The following is a 27,750-nucleotide window of genomic DNA, read 5'->3' on the forward strand; positions in this document are numbered from 1 at the left end:
TCTCGTTCCCCATCAATTAGAGAGATCGTCACTCAGGAAGCTTTTTTATTGTCAGGCAGCACTAGTTTACAGGACAGTTCAACACGTGTCATTGGAAATATGTCCTAAATGCTTTTAAAAAAAAGCAATGGTGTCAAATCATCCATTTGTATTTGATTGTGATATCGAAGACAGCGTGTGACATGCAGAAAAATGGCTCAGGCGTCTTTGGAAGATCAGTTATGGCTTTATTGTATATGGTTTGAGACTTTACTGTAGTCTCTTCAGAAGTGCTCAAACAGTTGTGTGTTTTAACATTCATAAAGAATCCATTTGCTTTCACATACAAAAAAGAAAAAATGAATCAGATTTCAGTTGCTATTCTTTAAGCCTATAGAGCAGATCGTCCATCAACAAAAGCAGGGCGCGTCTCTTTTGCACAACTTCAACAGGTCGGCCTCCAGCTGCTCCGCGTCGTCTTGGAAGCGCTCGGTGAAGGAGCGAATCAAACCTGCCGCGCTGCCTTCGTACTCAACCAGCTCCACGCCGTCCCCTGGGAGAATGAGCACAGCCCAAATCAATAACTATCAAATGTTTTCAACTGCTTCACCACATCCACTATCAGTCAGATGACAAATATTGGACGAATGTTTGATACTGCTATTTATTGTTTATCATTTATAAAGTATTGATAGTGCGGCGCTAACGCAGGAAACAGCTACTAAAGTGCTCGCCGACGAGTGAAGTTGGACAATTGTTCTTTTTGCAATGTTTAAATCAATGTTTATTTTTTGCAATCGTTGAGATAAAAATGAGTAATGTATGGAAGCCCATTCCCACCACAAAAAAAAAATTGAAAGTCAAAATGATGAGATAGAAACATGCAGAAGGCTCCTTGTAGCTGGTTGTCGACATCGCAGAGAGGCGGTGTTTGACGATCTATTGAACCGGGAAGTCCAAATCTGTGAATATCTTGTCAACTTTACGTCTGCAGGAGCTCCGCTCCAGGACGGGCGCGTGTTGCCTGGAGAAGATGCAGTGGTCCGCTTTTAGGGCAGTCTAAATTATTACGTTCCGGGTGGCGTTTATTCCGTAGCAGTTTGCAGTCAGATTAGTGACAATTAAAAAGTCCCGAAGAGAGTTCTCCTTACCGAACCAGAGTTGCCAACTCCAGAGCAGTTGCTGTTGACGGTTTGGAAAGTCACTGTGCCGAGCTATGAAGGAGCCTGCGCATGCGCATATCTAGTCATAATAATAATAATAGTAATTTTACCCTTGGAGTACAATATAGAATCATCATGGTTGCCGTGACAATAAACCCCGGTGGTAGTGAATTAAATGGCTTGTGTGTGAGCGTCTGTCCGAACATACCACTGACTCTGGTGTTGGCCTGGACGAACATCTTACGAGCGTCCTTCCTCAGCAGCACCGTCTCCCGGAGACGTATGAAGTTGTGAGCGCCGCTGTCGTCGACGGTGGAGTAGCAGTCGTAGAGAGCTCGGCCTCCTTCCACGTCAGCAGTTGCCTTTAAGACCTACAAAAGAAAGAAACGCAATAGAAGCCGGAGAGCAACTTGTTGGGTTAAGGGTAGGGGTGCACCGATCCGATATTAGGAACGGATATTGGCCGCAATATTGACAAAATAGCTGGATCGGGGATCGGAAAAATGAACCGATCCACGTTTTATTTTTTTCTCCTCGTCGCAGCCGGACCTACGTCATTTGTCAGCTTCACGTGCGTCGCGCATGCTAAAAGCTACATGGAGCGAGCCAGAGAGTCGGCTGTGTGGAGATATTTTACGCTTGCCACGCCAACTAGTTTGTCAGCTGTTTGCAATGTCTGCAAACTAAATGTTTCGAGGGGAGGTGGTATCACTGCAAGGTACAATACTACCAATTTAATCAAGCACATCCAGAAACATCATGCTAAGGAGCACGCTGAATTCTTGCAGCTCAGGAAAAAAAAAAAAAAAAAAGGAGCGGACAATACAGCCCGACTCAGTCCGTGACAAGGTATACAGTTTATTATTAATTCAACAATAGTATCTGATCGGTATCGGGTATCGACAGATCCACAAAGCCCAGGGATCGGTATCGGGACTGAGAAAGTCGGATCGGTGCACCCCTAGTTAAGGGTATATAATAACCATGTTAATTTGACTAAAATAGTTAATGACCAACATTTTTACTAATAATAAACTGAAAATGTGTGGACTTTTGTGTTGGGTTTTATGTTATGATCACAACCAGCAATTATTTGATGTATTTAGTCATTTTCAGATCAACTATTGAATCTACCGTTCATTGTTTAGTCTAGAAAAAACATACAGAACCTTTTGCTGAAGCCAATCACCAACCAAACCGTCAAAACAAAACCCCAAACAGCAAATATTAACTTTGTTGTTTTATTAAAAATAATATGTTAATGCACCACAAATGTTATAATCTCACAATGTGTATGTGCAATCAAGCTGACATGCATCTACAGTAACTTGATTTAATTCTGGTGTACGGTCTGCAATATGTTGCACTTTTTGTAAAGAACCTTCTGTCTGGGCATTTGTGACCTCAAAAGTAGTCATGAACCAGAAGCTACCTGCAGTTTGCAGAGGAACCTGTGGATGGCGCTCTTGCCCACGGTGTGGATCTTGCTTCTGTCCAGAGTGATTCGAGCGTCGGCCTTGCCGTCCTCCCCCGTGACTTCTTCCAGGCCCACCAGGCCCTCCCCGGCCTCCAGCAGAACACGCAGGATGACGAAGCGCGCCTGCATGTGGGCCTTTAAAGACACACACACACACACACCGTTTACACATACTGACACTCACCTAAAGTTTAAACAGAGACGATACTTAATGTAAACTGCACGATAAAGCACGGACACCCGAGCCAGTCTGCTTGTAAGCAACACAAGCTTAACGGTCTGCGAGTTGACTCGTCCTGTAAACACAGTTTGCCTGAAACGTCTCATTTCTGGAGCTACATATACATCAACGGTAAGCACGTATCAAGCTAGATTAAATGAGAAACCGGCCCAAGTAAGGAGCGAGAGAGACTGCATGTTGTGGACAGTTAGGCAGACGGGTCACCTGTCTCCAGCTCTTGCTCTCAGGTGTGTAGAACTCCAGGCCCAACAGGCCGGCTCGGACCATGCTGAGCCAGTTGACGTACACCACATCCTCGGCATCCTGGCCTTCATGGCCAAAAATACTGCAACGGAAGAAAAAGCTGGTTCATCAACTGGAATAATTTAATCTTAAAAATAAATAAAAAGAGCCACTAAGAAAATAGGTTAAAACAATAAAAGGTTTATGATGGCGTAATGAATGCAAAAACTAATGTGTGCAGCTGCACCGTGATCCTGCTCACTATAAAGTAGAAATGCTGTTTCATCAGAAAGAGCAATGACATCATAAGTGATAGAAGGTAATTGTTCTTTGATCCCATCAAACTGCGATTACACATTCGGGACAATAAACATTTTAGTGAAACTGCTTTAACAAGCTGAGCGGTATCTTGTTATATTCTGACCAAAGGGTGGTTTATAAAAGCTGTAGTCTATTGGAAGGAAAGAGAAACATTCAACTTTAGATAATCATAGGTAACAAACAACCAGGATTTAGATTCTGACATACGGCTCACAGAGTCGGTCCCTGCTATCCGTCCACGTCACATTCACAGACATGTCAGACGAGTGCAAGTCACATGAAAACATAACGTACCTGAGCACTTCCTTGTTGAGACACAGATAGAGTCCGACACACTCGGCGCGGCATTCCTCATAAGAGGAAGCAATGGTGGAGAATTTACTGTCCCACGTCTCGCTGCCCTTATACCAACTGGACACCTAAAGAAAAAATGGATCCCTTCAACTACGTTGCCCTTTCTGTGCCAAATTGGTTCCTACACAAACTACAACTCACCAGCTCTCCAGTCTCTGGGTTGGTCACCTTGCTCTGGTCAAAATTGAATTTACCTGCGTCATCCTGTGGAGAAGACATGGAGCAAAGAAAAGTTTAAATCGGTTTTCATTTCCTCACCGAAGGTCCTTCCGGGCCGACGTCAGCAGGGAGAGACTGACCTGGACAAACAGCTTGCCGCTTCCGTGGCCCAACAGCTCATGAAGTCCAACCTGCACCTCGAACGATGGCCCCTTCCACTTGATAAACAAGTCCTAGCACACAAACACACACAAGAATGAATCATTGTGGGAGTGAGGTAAACAAGGGTCCGAGGAACAGAATCAGGACGCCGCTTGAGTTACCTTGTCCTCTTCCTCCAGGAAGGTGAGTTTTTCCTTTTGTGTAGCATAAGCTACGGCCAGCACGTTGCCCAGAGACACATTTTTAAAGCCCTCCGACTGTCTGATGTCATCATCTACGCAGAAAAACAGACAAGGTTTCGTTAAACCAACCCGCCAGTGGGATTTGACTGGGCGTTTGGTTTGAAACCACTTCGGCGTACACACAGTTGGGGATGTTGATGCCAGCTGGTATTCCGCTGCCGGCGAAGGTGAGCACGTCCAAAGAGGTGAAATCGGGTTTGAGGAACGTGTCTTTCTCAAACTCCCTCGGCCACGGCAGCTCGGGGAGGAGCACCTCGGCCGAGCTCACCAGCTTGGCAAAGCGCTCGCTCATCGCCTTGTTCACAACGGCTACAAAACCTGCAGGCGTTACAAAAGGGTGAATAGATAAAAAAAAAAAAAAACTAAAACAAACAAAGACTAATTTTGAAGACCGCAATAGAAACCCTCCTGTAAACACAGGGCCCATTTTAATGTTAGCAAAGTATATGTAGATAAACATCTTGACCATGAACTTTGAGGAGTCATTACAAAAATTGGAATGTTGCAAATTACTCAACAACCTTCTTCATAACGGCTTAGTAAAATAAAATCAGATTCAGTTCTTTTTTTTTTTTTTTATTGTGAACCCAACAGCATAACGTTGCTTTCAATGTTATCAAACCAAGAAAATGCTTTCCTCTCATCCTCTATCTACACCAAAGTACTTCCTTGTTTAATCAATGAAGCGGCCAGATAAGACAATAAGATTCATCGTCTCGAAGGGACATTTGACCCCTACAGAACGGTGGCTTCTCAGGACACAACTTGAAACAGCGGCGATGAGTCGTTTGACCAATCAGCAACGGATATTTTAATTAAGGCTCTGGTCCCTGCAGTGAGATTTCTACCAACGGTCTCTGAGTCCCTGAGGAAAGTTCTCCAAAATAGTCTTCAGCTGGTCACTAAAGCAAAGAAATGAGCACCATGCTGGTTACCTTCAAACTCTCCTCTGGAGCCAAACGGGTCTCTGTAGCTCTCTATGAAACCTATGTAACTAAGCACACAGAAGAGTTTCAGATGTTATTACATGATGAGCACGATTTGACATCACAAGTAAGATCGCTTTGTGTTAATTTGACGTTTTTGTGGTTCACCTCTCAACAATTGGTCCCTTGTCCTTAATCCAGTAGCGCGAGCCCTCTTTATGGGCGTCAACGGAGCCAAAGGTGAAGCTGCGACTGTACTCTTCAAGCATCTTTCTCTGGTTCTCATTGGCAGCGTAGGCCTGTGTTCATTATTTGGAAACAGGGGAATAATTACAAGCACAGCAGTAGGGTTACAACTAAAGAAATATATGTATAGTATATTTCAAATTAAAGACATTTGACCGCTGCTATAAAAGCACTCAAGGAGCAACTTCAGTGTCTCGCTCAAGGACCAAATTCTGCTGTACGACTTCATATTCAGGAGAATCTTTCTGCTGTGGTTCTAAACAGTGAAAACAACACAGCCTGAAAATTGAACACAATCTGCACTGCCTTGCTCGCTCTTACCTGTGCTTGTTGGAGGTAATGAGAGACTTTCTCCATGAGAGGAGCATAGTCTCCCCTCTTCAGAGTGAACTCTTTGCCTTCAAAGGTGAAGCTGCCACAAAATGACTTGCATTCCCCCTCTACTGTGCAGTCTGTAAAGCAGCAGTGTACATTTCATGGCTTTAACTGACCGAGTAGCCAACATAACATTACAGGAATAATCTCTTCACATGAATTTGTTGGTAATCACCACTTGTTTAGGTTCATTAGCTGGAATGTGTGTATTAGAGCACGCGTGGGACGAACATGCAGTACAGATTACATTCTGTCACAACTGCAATGTGCTTGATGATTCTTTGTAAATGTTTATAACTCTAGTTCTCATGCAAGGCGGTAGTTCTGACCTTTCTGCACAGCTGAGGCCAGGCGCACCTCGTAGCAGGCTTTACCTTCCTTGTCCCTCTTAAACAGGCGGGTGTTGTAGGCTGACAGTTTCTGTAGATAAACAGAAAGAAGACAGTAAAGAATAAGCCAAACCAGACACAAAGTGAGGAAAGACACAGAAACGGTATGCACTGTTGAAATGGAGGGCAGAGATGAACGAAGATTAAGGAAAACAACGTGCAACAAGAAAGGAATTATGAGGAGAATTGAAGTACATAAGGAAGGAACAAGCAGGTTATTACAAGAGACCAGTACAACAAGGAAAATAAATATCACTTACTTTGGAGTCAAGAAACTTCTGAGCAAGCTCAGCATCCTCCAGACTGCAGTTTCCGGAGAAGTAGGTTGTAATTCCCTGAAGAGAAGAAAATATATTCAGTAAGACTGTTTATTATTAGGGTCCACTCAAGAACTCACTGGAAGTTTGGGATCGTTGGCTTTGTTTGCAGTCTCAACGTGCACAACCGCAGAGCATTTTATTTTCTATTATCTACTTTTATATCACTTTATTTACTTTATTACGGTGCTTATAATGCAAAATAACATGCATATAATCTTATATGTCCCAACAACACAATTAATATTACTAGACAATAATTTATGGTGAACAAAATTATACAACATCCCACCTTCTTTCCCAACCCCAGCTGCTTCTGTCTGTCTTCAAGGGAGTAGAGGAGACACGAGCAGCTGTCCCACAAAGCCTCCATCTCGGTGGGCTCGTCCTGAAATGCCCGGCTGGCCTTCACCAGAGCTTTCAGCTTGTCCTACGTGGGCAAATGTAGACGGCTTGTCAGAGCAGTTTTTAATTGAAAAAGTCTTAAAAAATTGAGAATTGCACTACAGTGGACGTTCACCTTATTGTGTACATCTAAAAAATGTTGATGAATGAACTGAACTGGATTCATTTTTTTTTTTTACCTTGGGTAGATTTGGGATAAACTTGGTGTCTCCAAAGGACTTGTAGTTTCCCATGTTGGCATACAGACCAGCTGCATACACCAAAAATGCCTAAAATATCAGAAAAAATAAATGATTTTGAACGTCTTTTAGTTACGTGTGCATTTGTATGAGAGAGACATTTCCAGAAAAGATAGTGTACCTGGTACTCCTCAGAGCTCAGTCCAGTTGATGTTGCGACCTGTTCCAGCTGTTCAGGTGTCTGTTTTCTGAAGATTTTCTGCAGCAAGACAAAGATATTTGCAGACTCCGGGGATGTCTGCAACAGCACTGCAAGCCCACCGTACCTAACACAGCAAAAGGTCCGCTGGCTTTCAGTTATTCAAGTCTTGGGTTGTTGTTGTTCTTTGAAACAACGGCGGAATTGATTATTTTAGTAAGGCTTTAATTGAACTTGAAAAATCCTAAAATCAGTGACATACCAAGCTGCGCGCGACAGGTAGTGGGCATACATCTTCTCCTGGGGTGAAAGCAAACGGAAGGCTTCGGTGCAGTCAAGAGCAGCTACACCAATCTCATTTGGGAGGTAATACTGGGAGTCCACCATCTTGAGTCCGAGGTTTGGCACTGACGACGAGGAACTGAATTAGGAGACAGGAAGTGGGGAAAGATAAAAACATAAGGGAGAGAGAGAGAGAGGGGAGAGAGAAAAAGAAGGCAGGAATAGTGAGAAAGGAAGTGTAAATCCGATGAGAACAAAAAGGTGAGACAAATTAACGAAAGGGCAGATGAACGGAGCAGTAATGAGATGAATGGAGAGGAAATAAAAATAAATGCAAAATTTGGATTTAGAGCTATTTCATTGGGTCACAGAACCATGTGTACTGGAAGTATTTGCACACCTGTCTCAGCTTTATGCAACTTTAAGCAGATTGTCTACTGTACAAAACACTAATGTGCATTTATAACATTTATGTAAAACGAACTAATACGGATTCATTCATATTTTATCGGCCGTGACTTAAGATGTTTTATATTTTCAGACGACTTAACGAAAAGTGAACTTCATTTGAAGATGCCATAATAGTTTTGCTTTAGTATGTAACGTTAGTGTAATGGAAGTTCCACATTTACTACAGTATAATAAGACGAGCACAAAGCTAACTAAGGCCTGGGATGTTGAAAATGTGACAGCGCGGTTTACATTTTCATTCGATTTTATGTTCTCGTCCCATTCAAAGCAATAACTAAAATAAATCAATGCTCCCACACGTATTGAAACTATCCTATGAAATGAGCAGCCCACTACATACTCGAACCTAATTTTAAGTGAAGGACTGAAAACACTTTCAGTATTAAGACAGCTGCAAACCGCTAGGTTAACTAACGTTAATGGTTAACGTTACTGTTAGCACCTGGCTTAGCTTTCATGCTAACGTTAGGAGCTGAGTGCTAACAACATTTCAACGTGCTTTCACAAGTGCCGTAACCAAACAGTACGTCAAAATAGGGTGCAAAGAGTTTTTATGCACGTCAGCAACTAAACAGCTATTTTTGGAGAGGTATAAAGGTGGGTACGCACTCAGTTGCGTTTTACCTTATTTTATCAATAGCTCCGTCAATTTGCAGTCTCACGCTCGGCAGTACACTTCCTGTATTTATTCATTATAAGACCCGCCCCTCGACCAATCACAGTTTGTACAATTTGATTGATGGGAAAAATAGCCAATCAGTGCATGTCCCGGACCTTTTGCCATGCTTCAAGTCGTAATGATTTTAGTCAAGAGAGAGTATCAAAAACCCGTTATCTGGAAAACTAGTGAGCTCATAAGATTGTAACACTACAACTGAAATAATCAGATCAACATTTTGACAGAGAGAAATCAAATACCACCACAGCCTCCTCGATTTGGCACAGGACGAGGTGGCCGAGTGGTTAAGGCGATGGACTGCTAATCCATTGTGCTCTGCACGCGTGGGTTCGAATCCCATCCTCGTCGGACATCTTTTCCATTGTCGAACAGCTCTCGGAATCGTTTGCCAGCGGTAAACACTTTGCATCGTTGGTGGTTCAACCGGAACTCTGGACAAGGTGACACATGGCGGAGAACTTGTTCCGGTTTATGGCAGCTGTTCACCCTCTCTCCTCCAGGTCCTTGTTCTCTCGTTGGAAGTGATTCATTGAAAAACCTTCTTCTTCCTTTACACGCGAAAGACATATTTTTCAAACACACTTTCGTTATTCTCCCGATTGGACATCATTTAGTGTTAGAACCTAGATAGGCTTATACAACCACATAGACTTATACAACCACCCAGGATTTCATCAGCTTATTGGTTTTATTGAATTCTAAAAAAAAACAGTCAGAAAATGAATTATTTACAAGGAATTTGCAACAGAAAATAGTTGGCTATTACATCCAAATGGTAGGTTTTGTGACCAGCCCTGCTACACAAGACACATGTGAACAAACATCTGTGTGTGTGTTTGTTTAATTTAGGGTTCATGCTTGGGTTTTGCCGTTCCTCTGGTCAGGAGGCGCTGTAGGAAGTATCCAACGATAGCAGTTTGAGAAGCTCAGGCTCTTGTCCACAGCACAGCTGGTGCAGTAGACAATCCCCAGAGCCAGCATCACTATGAGGAACACGCACAGGGGCACCAGCAGGGCCACCAGTAACCAGCTCTTGTTGTGCTTCCGTTCACCTGCAGCAGACCCAGCCTTCTCCGCGGTGTCCACTTTAGATCCCTCGCCTTGCCTCGTTCCAGAGGCTGACCCGTTCGGGGTTTCAGCTCCCCCTTTATCTCTGCCGTCATTACCTTTAGTCTTATCTTCAGCCTCATTATCAATTTCATTGCCCGTGTTGTCTTTTTGCGTTGGGGGTGGGGCCGTCTGAGAACGCTTTGGTGACATGGCATCCCATTGGTTTAGATGATTGTCTGACCCATGAGCCATGTCAGGGGAGAACGCTTCAGGGGCTTCTGTCAGCCAGCCAACGTCGAAGTTAGTGTCAGCTTCGAAGTTTGGGTCCGGGGTGAATGAGGCGGTCCAGAGAATATCGTGGTCGGGGTGCATTTCGGGCATGTCAGCGAAGTCCCCGGGGTCAGGGGTCAGAGTGGAATATTCCCCATCATCTGCCAAAGGCTTGCAGGAAAGCCCGTCTGACTGCAGGTTATAGCCACTGTCACAGTGACACTGGTACCCTCCCACAAAGTTGAAACAATACTGCTGACAGGGCGACCCCTCCGCACACTCATCTCGATCCACACACTTGTCTTCACTGTCCACCACATACCCTTGGTTACACGTACATGTGAACGACCCCACTGTGTTGTTACAAAGGCCTTCACAGTTGTCCGGGTAGAGGCACTCGTTGATGTCCACGCATTCGCCCTCATCGTCTTGCTGGAATCCGGAGGGACAGGAGCAGTGGAAGGTGCCCGGGATGTTGACACACAGATGCGAGCACGGTTGCTGTTGGCATTCGTCTACATCTGAACATTTGCGGCCATCTGGGGCCATTTGGTAACCGTGGGGGCATATGCAGCGGGTGCCCCGCTGGGTCTCCACACAGTTGTACTCACAGCCCATCTCCACACAAGCCTCGTTGACGGGGGGCCGGTCAGTGGGACCGGCGGAGTCAGCGGATAATTCGGGCTGGTCAGTCAGTCTCAGGGAATCCGTCTCGCAGCTGTACCCGTCCTCACTTATCATGAAGCCCTCGGAGCAGTAACAGTAGTAGTCTGTGTCCGTGTTCTGACAGTGCTGCTCGCAGCCATGATCTCGGCTACACCAGTCCTGCCTGTGCAGAGAGCACAGCGGGGCATCCTTGGACCAGCCCACCGTCTTGTCGTCTCTCTCCGTGCACAGCACTGTCTGCTCGGCTGGAGCCTCTGGGTCCGAGCCGTCCGTGGGGCACGGTAGAGTGGCCATGGAGTTGTGGGGCACGTGCGTCAGCAGTGAGCTGAGGAGGTGAAAGGGGGTGGTGTAAAGAGCCGGACCGCTGCCCTCGTCCTCCAGTGGTGGACACATGCCTTTGTAGATGTACTGGCAAACGTATCCGTCCAACGGCAGCGCGCAGGAGCCGTCGACCCACTGGAAGTTGTCCTTGCTTTCGCGTCCACTCTCAGAAGTGTGGACGTTCATGGCCACACAGCGAGGGACCGTACAAGTCCCAGGGTTCTCTTCGTGGAGCCAGTTGGTGAACTGGCCATCCTGGTCTCCTGTTGGAAAACAAAGGCAAGGGCCAGGTCAGTACAATTCAAAATTCCTTCTTTTAGCTTATGAACTTTATCTTCGGGCATTTCATTGGCTTTTCAGACCTATTCGAACGTAGTTATCATGCAACTGTTGACGTATGTTAGTGACGTCAGTCTGCAGCGGAACTACTATTTCTCTGAAGATGGACTACAAAGAAGCATCAAAAGAGATTTTTTTTATAATTTAGGAAAGCAAATCCTTTAAATCACAGCAGAGGAAAGAACAAAAACAGATTGTCCACATAACTCTTTAAATGTGATGTCTGTTCTAACTCAAAACCATAGCAGACACTAAATCAGGTTGAGTAGCACTGAGGTCCAAAAGGGATTTAACTTCCTCTGTCGTGCCAACTCTGTGTCTGTGAAACACAAGTAGCTAATGTAATAACCATCCAGTCAGCGCAGTGGAGGCTGGCCGGGGTACCGGTCTGAGAGAGAGGGGGTCAGGGGCAGCAAAATCTATTACTCCGGTTACAAATGATACGTCTGTGGCTTGTGTGTGTGTAAAGGTAGTTTTATTGAAGTAAGCATCATGATTGCCAACAGAGATTTAAGTCTATATTATAAAAGGTCGATGTTCATTTAAAACGCAAACGTATGCTTAACACAGTACAAACTTAATAAAGTTGGTGATGAACTCACAAAATCCTTTTTGAACATATTAGGCCTCTATTGTACCACCGTTTTTCCCAATAAATTGTTAGAAACCTCCAATCATTGTGTACCTTTTCCTGTTTCGGGGGACTTTTTCCTTATATCAGTTATCAAAAATCCACCAAAATGGCTCAACTAAACAGACCCTGAAAGGTCAAATGTAAAAAAAGTGAGACTTTGCCTGTGACCCAGACGAATCCTCTGAGTGCTCGGGTGGATGAGCACTGGCGCGACGATCTGTGCAGCCCGATCCAGAGGCGAAGCCTCGACTTGGTCCCCTCGATGGCAAAAAGCAGCTTATGGACCACGGCCGCTGCCTCGTCGGTGTGCATCGTCGCCAAGGTGCCGCCTCGCTCCCGACAGCTCCGGCCGGCCTCCCGGAAGTTTCTCTTTTGGAAGAAGACAGCATAGCATCCCTTCTGGTGGCAAAGCGCGTCTCTCTCCGCCAGCTGACCGCTCGCCGCCGGCTGCTCCGCCCCCGTCTCCCTCAGCCTCTGGCTTTGGCCTCCAGGAGCCAGACAGACCATCAGCAGCCACAGGGCACACAGGAGAGGCATGCTGCTGCCGCTGCTGCCGCTCCTGATGGTCTTTTGCATCCCCCACCAAGACATGACGTTTAAACTAGGCCAACATTCAAATTAGTACTCCAAACTCACTGGCAACCCAAATAACTTATTAGAGGAGAAATGCCCAAACAAACCTGACCCAAATTAACTCACTTCACAGTCAATTAAACAAACTTGAACAAACAGTTTTTGGCTTTTTATGGTATTTCAATAAATAATCTCAGCTAATTGAACTTTTGCTCAAATTTATGGCAGTCGGAAAAATACAAATATCACTACTGGGAAAAATCCTTCAAACTCAATTAATCAGCAGACTTTCAGCACTACTGCCACAAAAAAGCAAAATATACCAGATCCTGTGTGCATCTAATAGAAAACCAATGCAGTCAAGTGAAGTCCAGTTGAGTGCAGTACAGTCCAATATGGAGTCCAGGGAAGAACCAATATAGTCCAGGGTTTAAAATGAATCTATGGAGCAATCTGCCTTTAAGTGAGCCAAAAAAAGAGTTCACTCCAAATCTGAAAGTGATGAATTTCAGTAAGGGACCCTCTGCTTTGTCTGATCCTGCCAGGGCTCTCCGGCGTCTGCACAGTTGTCTTCCCGACCGAACCTCAGAAAGAGCGAAAGATGGGGGAGGGGGGGAAGGGGGGGAGGCTACGTAGAGGAAAAAGAATTGTGTGTTATTTGGGAGAGGGGGCTGGTAAAATGTGTGAGTGTATAAGAGAAGGCAGGAGGGGTTACGGATCGGTCTGTGTGCTTGTCTGTCGAGGTGTGGGGGGGATTTCAAAATTGAAAACCCTCAGAGAGTTATAAAAACCATACGCCACCATTCTGCCCCCCCCCCCGCCAACTTGCCTATGGCTTTAGACACACACATGCAATCGCATCTGGTCACACACACACTTAACCTTCACATGGTGCTGCACAGCATCCACAGGAGTGGAAAGTGTTTGTCAGCTCTGAGAGATGCAAAGATTGTCATTGTCTCCACTTATTTTCTCCTCTCTGCCTTGTTTTTATTTTCTAACACCTTCTGCCTTTCTGTTGGATTCTCCTGGTCCATGTCAGCATCTTGTTGTATTTGTGATCCATAATTTATTTCTCATTCTTAATCATCCCCCATTCTTTGCTCCACTGTCTCTTTTTCTGCCACCACCCCTCCTTGCCTCTTCCTACACACACCAGCTGGAATGGAAACTTCTGAGTATGGAACAGAAATACCTTTCCACATATATGTGTGCGTCTGTGTGTGTTTAAGTGAGTTTATTTTTATGCTGCTATACGATAACTTCATCTTGCACATATTTCGAAGAGGACACAGTGTGTGTGTGTGTCTGTGTTTCTACCACTCAGGGGCATATGGAGGAGAGGAAACAGGAAATGCCAGATGTGCATCAGCTTGACCTCTCAGTAGCTGGGGAGCAGCGGGGTAGAATGGGGGTACGTCCACTGCCGTCGCATGTGATCCGTCCTCCGTGGCACAGAAGTCGAAGCTGAGATGTGATTCAAAAAACGAAAACGAAGAATGACAAGCTAACAGCCGATGAGAATGTCACGGATTTAAAGCTGCTGGCAGCAAACAACTGGCCGAGGGACTGTAAATGAAGGTCTACCACACCAAAACATTCTGGGTTGTTGAACAATATGTAAATTGTGAGTGGGGGGAGAGCTTGGGCAAAGCAATATGTGGAAAGTGTTACCTGGCATAACACAGTTTATGCAGCCTGATGTCATTATCATATGCAGCTGAACGCAGGACGAGACAGAAGAAAAGTTGTGTCATTTGTGTAGTTAAATCTGTTTGCAGCTGCTTCTCTGTGTTCAACAGATGTGCTGGCCGGCTGTTGTGTATTCGTTTTGGCAGACAGAATGTACACAATAAAATACAACAATTCAGTAGTCATCGGAACTAGAGGGAAGCAAACACGAAACCTCAAGATCCTGGAGATCCTAAAGAGCCTTTTGGTCTTGTCCCCCACCTCTTTCTCCGCCCACTTCACATCCATCATCATCTCCTTGTTATCCTCACATTTGCATTTTTCTTGGACGGCCGCCGTCCCCCTCTGTCTCCTCTCTTCCTTTGCTTGTATTTCTTTAATCCCCCCTCGTCCCTCCTTTCTTGTATCCTTTCCTCCCTCTCCTTATCTTCTCCTCTTCTCCTCTTCTCCTTTGCCCCTCTTTTCTTTTAGTCTTATTATTCGGGCTCCCAAGTCAACGATCTCTCCAGGAGCTCCTCAGCTTTTGCCCCAATACCCCCCCCCCCCCCCCACTCTCCGTCTGTTTGTTCTAAACTTCAGCCTGGTTGCCCCCCTCCTCCTGCTCACACCGTCACGCCCCCAGAGAGACATTCGAGAAATGTAATTGAGAGAGCAGACAAAATTTTCCCTTTCCATAGTCCTGCACTACCAATCCCCCTTTTTAACATGAATCTACTTACAGTACCTCCAAGCTGCTCCATCTCTCAACCTGAAGACCTCTAATGGAACACACAGATCCTCTTGCTCTCTCTTTTTCACCTCCTAGGTAACAGCCTACTGCCTAGCTCCTTGACTCCTAACCACTTGCCACATGCCACTTTGATGTATTTTCAACTTCTAGCTTCCAAGCAGCTGAACTGTAACTTCCAGCTCCAAAGTATTGGACCGTTTCACTCTATCATAACTAATTCACATGTCAAATACACACAGTGTGCTTCTGCTTTCAGAATAAAAAGAAAGCTTTTATGACTTTTAGGACCACCACTGGTCCTGAGGACACCAGGCTTCCACGCTGATGTCAGGGAAACTACATTTCCTTACTGCCGGGGATCAGGGGAGTTCAGACTCACACCATTGACTTCTACTGAACCGTTTGCACCAAATCAAATACAGCCGGACACGTCAGATGTTCATTTTTCCCAACCGCCGGTGTCTTATGTCATGCACACACACACACACAGGCACACCCTCAGAAAGGATGTGTTAAAATCATACACACTTCTTGTGTTAGTACTAATTCAACACACGTTGTGTTGAATTATCCATTGTTTGTGTTAAAATTACACAAATATTTCACAGGAGTCACTAACACATCATGTGTTAAATAATTGTTCAATTGAGTTGCGCGCTGCAACTGCTTTGCGTCACAAACACGACTCCACACTCCAGTCCAGCAGGTGGCGGTACTGCGCCAATAAGCTGGTTTGTCAACTGCCACTCGACAGAAGAAGTTGATGTACGTTCGTTCCTATGACTGACAGTGAATTGCTGAGTCAAGGAAAAACGAAGACGGCTAACGGTAAGTTAGTCAATACGATTAATGCTGTTGAAATGTGTTTGTGAAATGTAGAGAGTTTTCGAAAATGGAAAACCGTAATGACTTAACAAATAACTAACGTTAGTAAATAACTTTAGCGACAACATTAATGTTAAACGTCAATATATTGTTACTGCTATCTACGTATTGGCGCTACGTTACTAGCTAACGTTAGCTAGTGTCCTGTGTTTCTGTTGCCTATGAAATATGGACTGAGCTGAAGTTATATTATAATATGGGTCTATATCGTATCTGATGCAGTTAACGTTGCGTGATGGATGCTGTCCAGAGTCAAAGTCGGCTCACGGCCCGCCAGCCAGCGTTCTTTTTAAATTAAATGTGATATTGAGCTAACGTTAAGTGCTGCTAATGCTAACACATTAATAGTTCAGTAATGTCGCCGACATATATTCAGTTACTCCAAAAGTTGACTTAACAAAAACAATGTTTCTGGTTTGACCGCTATATATATTTATGTATATACGGTTATGCGGGTTAGTGTTCTGTTTTCAAAAGAATTAATGTTAGCAGTCAAGTGCTATAGGCGGGAAAATGAATAGTTGAGGCGGTGTGGGGGAGGGGTAGTTCAGACTTTCAGGAGGGGGAGCGCCCTCCGAAACACTGGTATGTCCCATTTGTTAAAAAAATACTATTTCTGTGCACTTTCTCAATTGAAGGCCAAGGGCAATTTGTTCATAGTTAATCCAATTCACCAACAGCCGTTTTGTTCTTTTACAGCATTCAAATGGAAGGGAGTGAGGCTCCCAAGACATTAACAACAGTGTTCCTAGATGGGACAGAGATATGCAAGAAGATGCTTCAACTACCCTCTATTGCAGACATTCTTGATGCCTGCAAAAGTTCATTAACTTGCAATGCAGAATGTGATAGACTTCTAAAATTTAACACAGATTTTAATGAATACATTGACACGGACATCAATGGCAATGTCGGAAACTTAGACAAATATCACATTTTGTTCAAGTCAACCAAACCAAAACACTCTCGGGAACAGTTGGTATGTACGTGTATTAGTCCTGTGAAAACTCAATTAATAATTCTTTTCTATTTTATAGACTATTTTGGCTGCCAATGAACTAACCCAGTAGATAAGCATTGTTGTCTACACCATTACGGAGCAATAGTTGTAGGATGTAAAAAGTAAAAAAAGAGCTCATTATGTATTTTATCATCTTTTTTTACTTTTTAGGCCTTAGATCCTGATATCTCAGCTGACCTTTTACATACAAATAGTTATGTACACCGTGATCAAGTTGGAATATTGTAAGATTGTTGGAAGATGTAATGTATAGGTGCGGTACGAGTGTATAACTGTGAGGTAAGAATCTTATGCATGATGGAACTCTATCATCTTAGTGATTTATATTGTATCTGATCAATCAATGAAATTTTCTTTTGAAGGCGGAACCGCCGGGTACAGATGCAGCTGGTCCAAGTGGTCAATTGGAGGTATGTGTCTTGAGAGATGTATAGATACTAGTATTACTAGTATTAAATATTGGATATTTATTTGTGCAAATGGTATTGAATTGTATTAAATAGCATTTAACTGTTGAATAATTTATCTTGCTCATGAAAGCATGTTGGATCTAGTCTACTCCATGGTGTAAGGCGGTGAACACCATCTTCTCAATTATTATTATTATTATTGCTCTTGTTCAAGTGGTGACATTTTTTCCTTTTTAAAGGCTGAGCAGTTCAGTTCCTGTACAACTCATCCAAGCAGTCAACTGGTATGTGTCTATTGGAGATTCTAGTATCAGATATGGGCTGATACCATGGTAAAATATTTAGTGACCTATTGTTCACGGAGGGGGGTGGGTGGGGGGCTTATAGTTTGGTTTGTGTCAGAGAAGATTAGGACCATTGCATGTAAAATGGAATATTTTATTTGTAATTTGCCTTCACAGAATAGTCGAGGACAAATTGATGGTGCGCATGGATTTAATGCAGCCAGTCTGACAGCACTCCTTGAGAGTAAGGCCCGAAGTGTACTGGCTGAATATGAAAAATCAGGAACACTCTCTGTGACCTCCAGAAAACTTATTGTGAAGATAGGTGTCAGTGATCTGGTGGAGCGAAGGGGATTGTGAGTTTTTCCATTTTTATTGGAGATTATGAATATAGATATCTTGCTTTATTACCAATTAAGTCATTGGTCACAATTAAAAACAGTAGTTCATACTTCTGAAATTGTGCAGGACATATTTAGGTTAACTAATGTGACTTGTTAAATCAGTTAATCACAGTGAAATCACTCATGAATGCATTGCAGCAAAAATATGTGTTCTCTATAAAAGCCTTGTATAGTTTTCTATTTTATTCTGGCCTTAATTCTACATTTTTCTTTCAGTTACCCTTCAAGTGCTGACAAACAGAATTTGGCTAAAAGCTTAATAACAGTCTTCCCATCACTGAAGATCAAGATCCAAGAAGAGAATGAAGGATTTGTAAGTATAAACTAATTTGGTCTGACAGTAAAATACCTTTTGCATTATATTTGCTCAAACTTATTGGCCACCTAGTTGTAAAGCCACTGTGTTTGAGATTTTGCACACCTTGATGGCCTTGCACACCTTGGTTTTAGAGAGTGACCCAAATGTTTTTGATGCAACATAATTTAGGATTTGATTAGGGTTACTAATCATTGGGTATTAAAACCCAATTACTAATCATTGGGTATTAAAACCCATGATTAGTAAATTGGTATTGGGTAACAAATATATTGTCTGAAATATAAGTTCATATTAAGGCAAGAATAGCATGGGACTCTCATGAAGAATTGTGGAGTCATCCTTTTATTAAAAAAAATCCCTTTTTATTTATCTGCATCCAGGAGCACTTTTATGACCCGGTGTCTCATTGTGGGTTCATCGAAATGAAACTGAGAAACCTACGGAGAACCCTCCATGATGATCAGCGACTGTATCGCAAGCGTGGCAGGTCTAGTAATCCCTCTGGAGTTAGTATAACACTGGAAGTGATTGCAGATGGGGAAGAAGAGTCCATCAAGGAGTGGATAACCTCTACCAAAAGGATGAGACCATCTCCTGAGAACATTGCATCTATTAAAATGGGCATGGAGAAAACCTACACCAACCAAAGACTCTGGATTACAAGCAAATCGCCAACCGTGGCTGAGGTTTTCCAGCAGTACCCTCGCTTTGTGGACATGCCATACTTGGTAAGTAATCAACATATTGGATTGCAGATGCACATCTAAACTGCCATATATACCCTTTGTATGCTTTTAATGATACGTTCATCTGTGTTTCAATGCAATGTCACAGTGGAATTTAAATTGTGTAACGCAAATTGTACTCATATACTTTCCCAATACATTCCCCCGGGTGCACTGTCATTTAACATCTTTCCCATTTCATTGTCTGTGACGCACAACACTTTATGAAAATTTGTACTTTTAGCACTAGTTTTTGGATTTTGGTAGAGGGTTGTTAATATTGACCAATATATTTTGGATTGTCTTTAAAAAAAATAATAACAATCATTTTTAAATTGGTTGTTTCTCTTTTCAGTTGGATGCAGAGTTTGGAAAAATGTTCCCCGGGAAGGAAGACCTCTTCCTTCGGAAATGGGAAGGACATATTGTTCCAAAACTACTTAAAGTGGCTACACTTGAAAATGACCCCCATGTCTTGCCAGCTGGTGAGGAGAGTGATGGTAAGCTATGTTCCATGCCTATGCGATACAGTTAACACGTTCTTTTTATTTGGTGGTCACCAGGGACTATGCCATATTTTATCATAACAGGGAAATCCGAGGGCTTCTTCATGACCTTACTATATTACTAGATCTAAGTGTCATTTGAATGTGTTTAAATGTCGGATTCGCCCAGAACAACCATATGGCTCATCTTTTTCTATTGTGATTATTTGGTGGACAACTTAAGTGTCTGAGATGGCATCAGTGATCATATACAGTATATCCCTTTTTTTTGTTCTGCTTAGAGTTCCTTTGCTTCAGAGCCCTTCAGATGCTCACACACTATTTGCCTCCTACTGCATCGGGGAGGGCTAAAGGATGGGCCAAATGCAGTGTGAAATCGGCCCTTTCGTACATCTTGGACATAAAACCGGTAAGAAAATCCCATCTCAAGTATCAGCACATGCTAATCCATCTTTTACATTGGCTAAAGGGCTATGTCTGACTTTTTCAATATATGCAATCACATGTTTGATAATCCTGTTGTTAATTATTCTGGACTACATGGTAAGGGGATGTATGCTACAGTATTACAAGTTTAGCATTGGGATTTTGACATATATTCTGAATTTTGTGTATTTGATATCAGCCCTTAAGAGCCCTATTTGTTATACGTGTTCTTTCCTAGACTGGAACAAGCATACCAAGCCTTCTAGAGGGATCTCCTGAGGAAGCAGTGGGAGTCCACCAGCCCAAGCTGGTGTGTTTAGGGCACCCCAGGACAGTTGCTCAGTACGTCATCATTGCAAAGAACGACAATGTCGCCATCCCCCTTCAAGACGAAGGTTTGACATGTGCCATTGACAAACTGTTCAAAGTTTTCTGGGTTTGCAACATGGCATATCCTGCCCAACTCGAATCAGTCTACAGTTTCTTTGAGTATGTTTATGACATGCCCATCTCAGGTGGGAAGAGATCAAAAGTTGTGGAACTTATTGCAAAGCTCCAGGCAGTATTGTTGTAAGTTGTACCACCATGTACAGTTGTCCCAAATGCAAGAAATCCATTTCGAAACAAGTCAGGACACTTATTAGACATCTTAGGCAAGTTCATGCAATTTCAGATGGACAGGATTATACAATTGTAGTCAGAACCACTGTCAAAGAACTTACCATAACTTTAATTCTTATGCCAGACATATAAACAGGGAACACACTCAGGTTGCAAACCCAGTAAATTTGGAACAAATGGTCAATTTTGGTAATGGGTCGGAAGATGTTTCTACGTCATGCTCCAACGCAATGAAAACTCCACAAACAGATTCGGAAACTTCAATGGATTGTCATGTTTCAGACCATCGTGAGACTGCAGCTTCCTTTGTTGCCAAAATGTACTGTGCATCAAATTCCACCCTAACCGATGTGCAAAAAAGCATTGCTTGCACTAAAGAGCTACTGGAAAAGACATTGGACGATTTAAAGGATAAAACTGCATCTGTAATTGATAGCTACTCTTTGTCAAATCTTTAATGCAGGATTTTGAAAATGCACGAAACATTTTTTCCGAGGTGGATACTCGGAATATATGAAAATATAATAAATAAATATTTTTCTGAAAAACACTCTCTTGTGAAGCCCACAGAAATTTTCTTAGGGTACAGAGGCGACACGGCAAGAAAGCAGGGGAAATTGAAGTACTGGCTGCAGACACTTGCCAGTATATCCCCATTATTGACACCATAAAGTTTCTCTTTAAAAGTGAAAAGATGCAGAGACTCTCTCAGCAATCTAAAAAAGGTGTTGATGGTAAAATGCATGATTATTGTGATGGCACACAGTTTACACATCATGCATTATACAATAGATATCCTAATGCCCTACAAATCCAACTTTATTTTGATGACTTGGAAACGACTAATCCTTTAGGTTCAAAAACCAAAGTTCACAAAATGGGAGCAGTTTACTTTTGCTTGAGAAACTTGCCCGTGCAATTCAACTCATCCCTTGCAAACATTCACCTTTGTCTACTCTTCAATGCTATGCTATAGACAGAGAGTATGTAGTAGAGGTATATGGCTTTGGCAAAATACTAGAGCCTTTGTTGGATGACATTCAATTTCTTGAAACAGAAGGGATAGAGGTTGAGTTGTTTAAATTGATGTATTTACTGCATTTTGTCTATAAAAATGTTAGTTTGCAGTGGTCATTTGGGAAAAACAAATATGTGAACATCTGTCAAATGTTTTAATATGAAATTAATCAAATAAAATTGTGACCTAAATGTCTTAGTTGTTTATTGTGAGTGTTTTAGAGCATATTTACCATGAAAAAATTGCATTTTAAGAATGCTTTTTAGAAAAAGTATAAATCTTATTTTTAACACATCTTTTGGGTTAAATTAACACATCTTTTGGGTTATTTTAACACATTATGTTGAAATATAGAACACACAACGTGTGTTAAATGTTCTGACACACTGGCTGTGTTAAAAGCAACACAGAATGTGTTGTCCTTAACTAGACACACAGATGTGTTAAAAATTAACACATGATGTGTTATTTTTAACACATCTGTTTTGAGAGTGCACACAGTCACAGGCACACCGGCAAACACACTGAAGCAATTAGCTGCGGCCTTGTGGTTAAATAATGGAGTGTAGGCATTCCGGGTGATTTCTGTGGAGTGGAGGAAAAAGTCGATACTTTTATCCACTTCTACAAGGTCCATGTGTTTCATCTTTCATAGCAGACATTGATGTGATCTTCATCCACGCCCAGAAAGTCAGCAAGTCTTCATCACAAATATCAAAGCTGACTGGGTTTGCTGTCAAATGGAGTATAGAAGGAATGTTGATCTGCTTGTTTTTAGCTGTCTTCCTTCGTCATTCTCATCAGAAGTTATTCTTGCATTGCATTCTTTAGACTTTGTGTCCTAGAGACAATAAATATCAGTTGCTCCTAAAAGTCTAGTTAGGAGTCATGTGGCACTTTTAAACAAACAAGGTTGCTGATAGAAACTGCAGTGACAAATTGGTTGGTTCAAAAACATTTTTTTAGCTTTGCGGATGAAGGAAAGGCTAAAGTCATGCGAATGCTCGATTGTCTGAACTTCAGTTGGAGTTCGCAGTACAGAAAGACTCACACATGTACAAACAAACCTCAGATAAATAGAAACCCTGATAAGAAATAACCAGAAAACTATTTAGGTTCATTGAACTGCTGAGAGAGACATGGGGAGGGCAATGGAAGAGCAGAATTCCTGACAAATTATTCCTTTTCCAGATGATAGGCTCAGCTTTTCCATAGACACACAAGCACACACGAGCACACACACGCAGACGCACACAGACAGACATTTTACACTCCTTTATAGTGCCTTTCATGATGCAGATATATTTCCCCAGAGACAAAGCCATTCGAGTGTGTGTATAGTTGTAAATGGGTCAACAGAAGGAAGACGCCTCCACAAACGACAAGGGGGACACACAAAAACTTGAGACTCCTCTGTGCACCGTTCACTCCTGTTCCCCCTAGACTTCTACTGTTGAAACTATTTGTATCCCACATCCACATCCGTACGAAACCTGAACTCTATTTTCAGCAGTCTCCCTCCCAGGGAAGAAATGGAAAAAGAAACGGTAAACTGCCTGACTCAGCATCAACAAAAGAAAGTGGATCATTCCCTAAACACTATTCTAAAATCTTCTGCACGCCAATTATGTGTGGGGAGACAAATGAGCAGCCTGTTTGTCTCTGCTCCCTATTATTTCTGCTGTCATCATATCGTACTGCTGCCAAATCGGAGGTTGTTAGATTTAATCGTTGTGTAAATCTATGGGGGGAAATTAGGGGAAGGTAAATAGGCAATGCAGTTGCTTCTGACAAAACCTGCTGTCAAGATTGATCCTGTGCAGCAAAGTGCCCCAAATCCCCAAAGTCTCAGCGGTCAGCATCTGAAGACTTTGCTGCACTGGAAAGATCCCAAGTTATGACTGAGTTGAAATGAATGAAAGCAAAGCAGTGAGAGCAAATGGTGAGAAGTCAGCAGTATTTACACGGATAAACAAAGACATGAAAAAAACATCCTTGTTTCCTTTAATCTTTCCAACATTTCACAGAAATGAACAAATTAATAATAATGAACACCCGTTTTTTGAACAGTTATTATTTGAAGTAACTGGTGCTGTTACTCTCCCTAACTAGCAAATAGATTACAGAAGCATATATATAGAAGGGAAACATCTGTTTAAAGGTAAAAAATAAACTGCCTACTACACTTGTTAACACTTTATATCGAACTCGACTGCCAAGCAATTGGACCTGGCCAAGATATTTGCCATATAATCCCGTAAAAACAACCATTATGTCTTTTAGGGTTTGGTTGTTGCACGGATGAAATACAAACATCTTATTGAGTTTCAGAGTTACCAACATTGTCTTTTGCTTTCGGGAGGAACCGGGCCAGGTGTTTTCCCCTGTTTGAAATGTTTATGCTAAGCTAAGCTAAGTGGCGGCAGCCTCCAGACGTAGTGGTCTTTATCTTCTCACACAACTCTTGTCAAGAATACAAATATGTGCATGTGCCTAAATGTCATATGTTTCATGATCTGGTCTTATATTACACACAAAATAGACGTACATGTCTCACAAAATGACTATTGTATGTGTTTTGGGTGCTTCACATGCAGGGAAATGAAGAGGAAAAAAAAGGTAAACTTGCTTTACATTTCTTGGTCTGACTTATAACTGTATAACTTTTTTGTGTAGTTAGCTCATCAGTCTGACTCATAAATCTTAATTGTCGGTCACAAGCTTTCACCTCTCAGTCTGAAGCCTCTTCTCCTCCACTCTGCTCCTCCACATTCTAAATTTCCTTGGGGACACACAAGCGTTTCCCTCGTCCTCGCCCTCCATCTTTTCTTTCTGCGCTCCCTCATTTTCTCTTTCCCCTCTCTTAATGTCTGTTGGCATTGCCCGTGTTGCTTCTGGCTGTAACACGGCCAGTCTTTCATAGCCTCATTTGTCCCAGAGAAGCTGTTCTTCTCCAATTTGGTTCCTTTGGAGTGTTACGTCTTTGTTCCTGTCTGCCTGTCTCAATATGTGTATTCCTCTGCTGCTTTCTCCTCCGTTGACCTACGTTCCACCTCATTCGATTTCACAGTTCATCTGTTTCTCCCTGCCAGACACACGTTTTCTATAAGCCAGTGTAAGTTATACCGGTGTTGTGTTTCAAATCAGTAGGAAATATCTCCAACCGTGCAGGGATATTTGAGGCCAGTCCTCTTCTCACGCACACACATCCCCCCACACATCTATAAATGCAGACACACTCACTAAAAAAATACCTTTTTTATTTGGAAACCCATTAAAAAATGAAAACCATCACAATACAAATGAGCGAGAGTGTACTTAATTAAATCTAGCAGGCAGACGCGGCGGGGCCAGCCAGCCGGCAGACAGGGATTTCTCCATAGAATAAAGGGTCGGTCACCCTGAAGAGCAGCACCAGAAAGAGCAGTAGCCCCATCAGATAGGAGAAAAGTAGAGCACATCGTTGAGGATGTTGCAGCGCAGAGCTGATGTCAGGAAGCCCTTGACTGTTGCAGAAGGAATGGCACAAAACTGGACCCACAACGTGACCTTCAGAAAGAGATTGCAGATTCACTGTAATGAGCATGCGTGCTGTGCGAGAGCATGTTAGCAGGTTAATATGCCGTTAATATGCTCTCACCAGTTCTCATGAATACAAAGGAAGTGAAGGCGCCGAACACAGTCGTGTACAGGAACTGAACCCCTACAACAGACCAGCACAGAATCTTCACAGATGAAACGTGCCAAATTTAAAGTTGATTCATTCATGTACTAAAAGGTGGCTTACAATGTGATCCATTACTCAGATATTAATCCCATAACTGATCGATTGGCTTTGAGGAGAGTTTGTAAGTCGACTGACCCGACACCAAGAAGATGCCGCTCATACTATCCTCATGGAGGCGTCGTTGCTCTATGATATGGTGGAAATGGGCTGGAAGGACAAATAAAGTGGAGCTCTGAAACTAAATCTATGTCAAATAAAGTAAAAAGAAATATGAGTTGCGCACAGCCTTGAAATCTGGTTTCCATACCAACACCGAAGAACAGCGGTGCCATGAAGATGGCAGCTGTGGGCCCCATGCAGGGCACCAGCATTGGCAGCATGGCCCCTCTGAACACCAGCTCCTCCGTCACCGGCGCCACCACCTGGTTCCTGAGCCACACTGCGTCTCCCGCACACAACATCCACGACTGAACGTCTAGGAAAATAAAGCTTCGACTCACAGATCGAAAGCATGCAGGCACACGTGTAAAGCTGCCCTAAACGGGACCCAACGCATGACTCACCCAGTGCGGACTGCAGCGCCCCTGTGAAGCCTTTGGGGTTGTCCATCGCAGAATGAACCAGGGGGCCGAGATAAAATACCTGTTAAAGTCAGCGGCGGAATATAAGATTGAAGAGGATATGGCAAACAGGGCACACATGTGGTTCGTTTAGTACAGGTTGTAAAGCCATGCTGTAGTGTATAGGGAAGGGAAATTGAATATTTAAAATGTCAAAACTGCTTTAGTGCAACATAAATAAAGCATTTTAAGAGGCAAAGGGGATCCACTGAGGTTCTTGAGTTGACTTTACATCTAACATGAAGAAAAGTATGGTAGTCCAAGCAATTTTCTTCAAACTTTTAATCAGATTTTTCCTCTTCTCTATGAAATCAGCCCTCTTATTCAGACCCTGTGAATTATTGCACCTTTCTCTACAAAAAGGTTGGTAAAGAAAGGAACATTCGTGAGGTTTAATTGGGAATGGGTGTCTCGGGCCTACCATGGTTAGTAGTAGTGGCAGTACGGCCGCAGGAACCAGACCTTCCAAACGAACTCCCATCAACTCCCACAAGGTCGCACTGACCTGCGAGCAGAATGCCGCTTTACAAACATCGTTTAAACCCTCAAGTGATTATGAAGTTAAGCCAGTGTGACCTCAGGCTTAACCTCACCAAACACTTATGTATATAGAGAATATGCCCACTGGCTGGCTATGACCTTTCACCTCCTACCTGCCACAGTAAGACAATAAGCATATATACATTAAGTTTGCTGGAGACCGAGATAGATGGATGCAGACTAACGGAGCAGTCCTATAATCAACACTACGTTGATGAAGGCCGCATTGTATAATACGTCAGTATAACGCTATACATGTAGTACATGTACATGATGCTCTGCTGAATTGATCTGTTTATAGATCAGTGGTTGGATGAACGTCCCATTTAGTAAGCCTAAATGTGGCAACGCTGCAACATTAAAAAACGCCCTAAAGTTTTAAGGCCTCAAATGTGTTGCATCAGCCAGATTACATTATAAGTGTTTTCACTATTAGGTTACTGCTAAGTGGTTTGTGAGGACATTGTTTACTGCGGTGAACTAGTGCCGGCAGGAGAACTTGAGAGACGTGAGATGCAGAGAACTTGTGCGTATTTCGTTCATGTATACTCACCTTGACATTAGCGCAGTGCATCCATGCCTTCACCACCGCCGGTGACAGCGCAGAGACCAGCAGCACACTGGCACAGCGACGCCGTATCAAACTTGGATGGTCTCTGCAAAACAAACTCACACGAATAAACAGTTTAGTTTAACTGTCGAGTCTACCAGCACAGTCGCAGGTGTGCCGGTGACTTGTGTACCTGGGTAAGCTGCTTCTCCAGACGTACAAGCTGCCAACGTACAGGCAGGCGAGCAGAAGGCAGCTCAGCACACACACCCAACACCTGGTGTGGGTGTGCTCCACCTGCATTTTGGGGCCATGTTCTGGATCCTGCATGACCGAACTGAGGGTTACCTACCAGAGCTTCAGGAGGTTGCTGCTGAGCAACAGCTAGCGCTTCGGTTCTGTCATTCCAGATTAGCGTATCGCTATCGGAGGCAAGTGGAGATCAGTCAAGCTGATTAGCTCTAATACTCTGAAAGGGGTCATACACATGTGTGCGTGTACACACATGTGTGGATTCGCTTAATAGAAATCTGCTACATGCAAATGAGAGAAAATTTGTCATTTTACTTGTAGTGTTTGACTTGATGACTATACATCTTTTAGTTTTGTGTCACATATTTTTACATTTTAC

General features: G+C 43.1%; 4 protein-coding genes across 10 annotated transcripts; 1 reads left to right on the forward strand and 3 right to left on the reverse strand.

Annotated features, from left to right (window-relative positions):
* Positions 1-206: 206 nt before the first annotated feature.
* dpp3 (dipeptidyl-peptidase 3) lies at positions 207-9,305 on the reverse strand. Of its 3 annotated transcripts, none has more exons than XM_040180715.2 (19): positions 9,028-9,305; positions 7,619-7,777; positions 7,339-7,483; positions 7,158-7,247; positions 6,866-7,003; positions 6,517-6,591; positions 6,197-6,287; positions 5,814-5,944; positions 5,415-5,545; positions 5,256-5,314; positions 4,444-4,638; positions 4,240-4,352; positions 4,057-4,149; positions 3,899-3,961; positions 3,698-3,822; positions 3,065-3,185; positions 2,575-2,754; positions 1,351-1,513; positions 207-532 (listed from the first exon to the last, which is right to left on the reverse strand). In XM_040180715.2, the coding sequence occupies exons 1-19, from the start codon at positions 9,195-9,197 to the stop codon at positions 390-392; spliced, it is 2,385 nt and encodes a 794-aa protein (XP_040036649.1). In that variant the 5' UTR covers positions 9,198-9,305; the 3' UTR covers positions 207-389. The 3 variants fall into 3 exon arrangements, with proteins under 3 accessions (XP_040036649.1, XP_040036650.1, XP_040036651.1); XM_040180716.2 differs by lacking the exon at positions 9,028-9,305 and adding an exon at positions 8,734-8,931; XM_040180717.2 differs by lacking the exon at positions 9,028-9,305 and adding an exon at positions 8,719-8,803.
* Positions 9,306-9,457: 152 nt separating this feature from the next.
* LOC120821758 (uncharacterized) lies at positions 9,458-13,660 on the reverse strand. The gene is made up of 2 exons (XM_040180731.2): positions 12,230-13,660; positions 9,458-11,358 (listed from the first exon to the last, which is right to left on the reverse strand). The coding sequence occupies exons 1-2, from the start codon at positions 12,657-12,659 to the stop codon at positions 9,641-9,643; spliced, it is 2,148 nt and encodes a 715-aa protein (XP_040036665.1). The 5' UTR covers positions 12,660-13,660; the 3' UTR covers positions 9,458-9,640.
* A 2,097-nt stretch (positions 13,661-15,757) lies between these two features.
* LOC120820964 (uncharacterized) lies at positions 15,758-21,873 on the forward strand. Of its 5 annotated transcripts, XM_040179245.2 has the most exons (10): positions 15,758-15,891; positions 16,648-16,927; positions 17,332-17,379; positions 17,619-17,663; positions 17,841-18,019; positions 18,284-18,380; positions 18,767-19,114; positions 19,467-19,611; positions 19,899-20,026; positions 20,282-21,873. In XM_040179245.2, the coding sequence occupies exons 2-10, from the start codon at positions 16,655-16,657 to the stop codon at positions 20,615-20,617; spliced, it is 1,599 nt and encodes a 532-aa protein (XP_040035179.2). In that variant the 5' UTR covers positions 15,758-15,891; positions 16,648-16,654; the 3' UTR covers positions 20,618-21,873. The 5 variants fall into 5 exon arrangements, with proteins under 5 accessions (XP_040035179.2, XP_040035183.2, XP_077961312.1 ...); XM_078105186.1 differs by lacking the exons at positions 16,648-16,927; positions 17,841-18,019 and adding an exon at positions 17,120-17,248 and having other exon boundaries at positions 15,806-15,891; XM_078105187.1 differs by lacking the exon at positions 17,841-18,019 and having other exon boundaries at positions 15,843-15,891.
* A 3,052-nt stretch (positions 21,874-24,925) lies between these two features.
* Positions 24,926-27,585, reverse strand: LOC120821801 (CAAX prenyl protease 2). The gene is made up of 8 exons (XM_040180826.2): positions 27,313-27,585; positions 27,123-27,225; positions 26,451-26,534; positions 25,973-26,051; positions 25,717-25,884; positions 25,545-25,616; positions 25,323-25,385; positions 24,926-25,231 (listed from the first exon to the last, which is right to left on the reverse strand). The coding sequence occupies exons 1-8, from the start codon at positions 27,447-27,449 to the stop codon at positions 25,011-25,013; spliced, it is 927 nt and encodes a 308-aa protein (XP_040036760.2). The 5' UTR covers positions 27,450-27,585; the 3' UTR covers positions 24,926-25,010.
* Between the last annotated feature and the right edge of the window lie 165 nt (positions 27,586-27,750).

This window comes from Gasterosteus aculeatus, chromosome 7, assembly GCF_964276395.1.
Source record: "Gasterosteus aculeatus chromosome 7, fGasAcu3.hap1.1, whole genome shotgun sequence".
NCBI classification, from domain to species: domain Eukaryota; kingdom Metazoa; phylum Chordata; class Actinopteri; order Perciformes; family Gasterosteidae; genus Gasterosteus; species Gasterosteus aculeatus.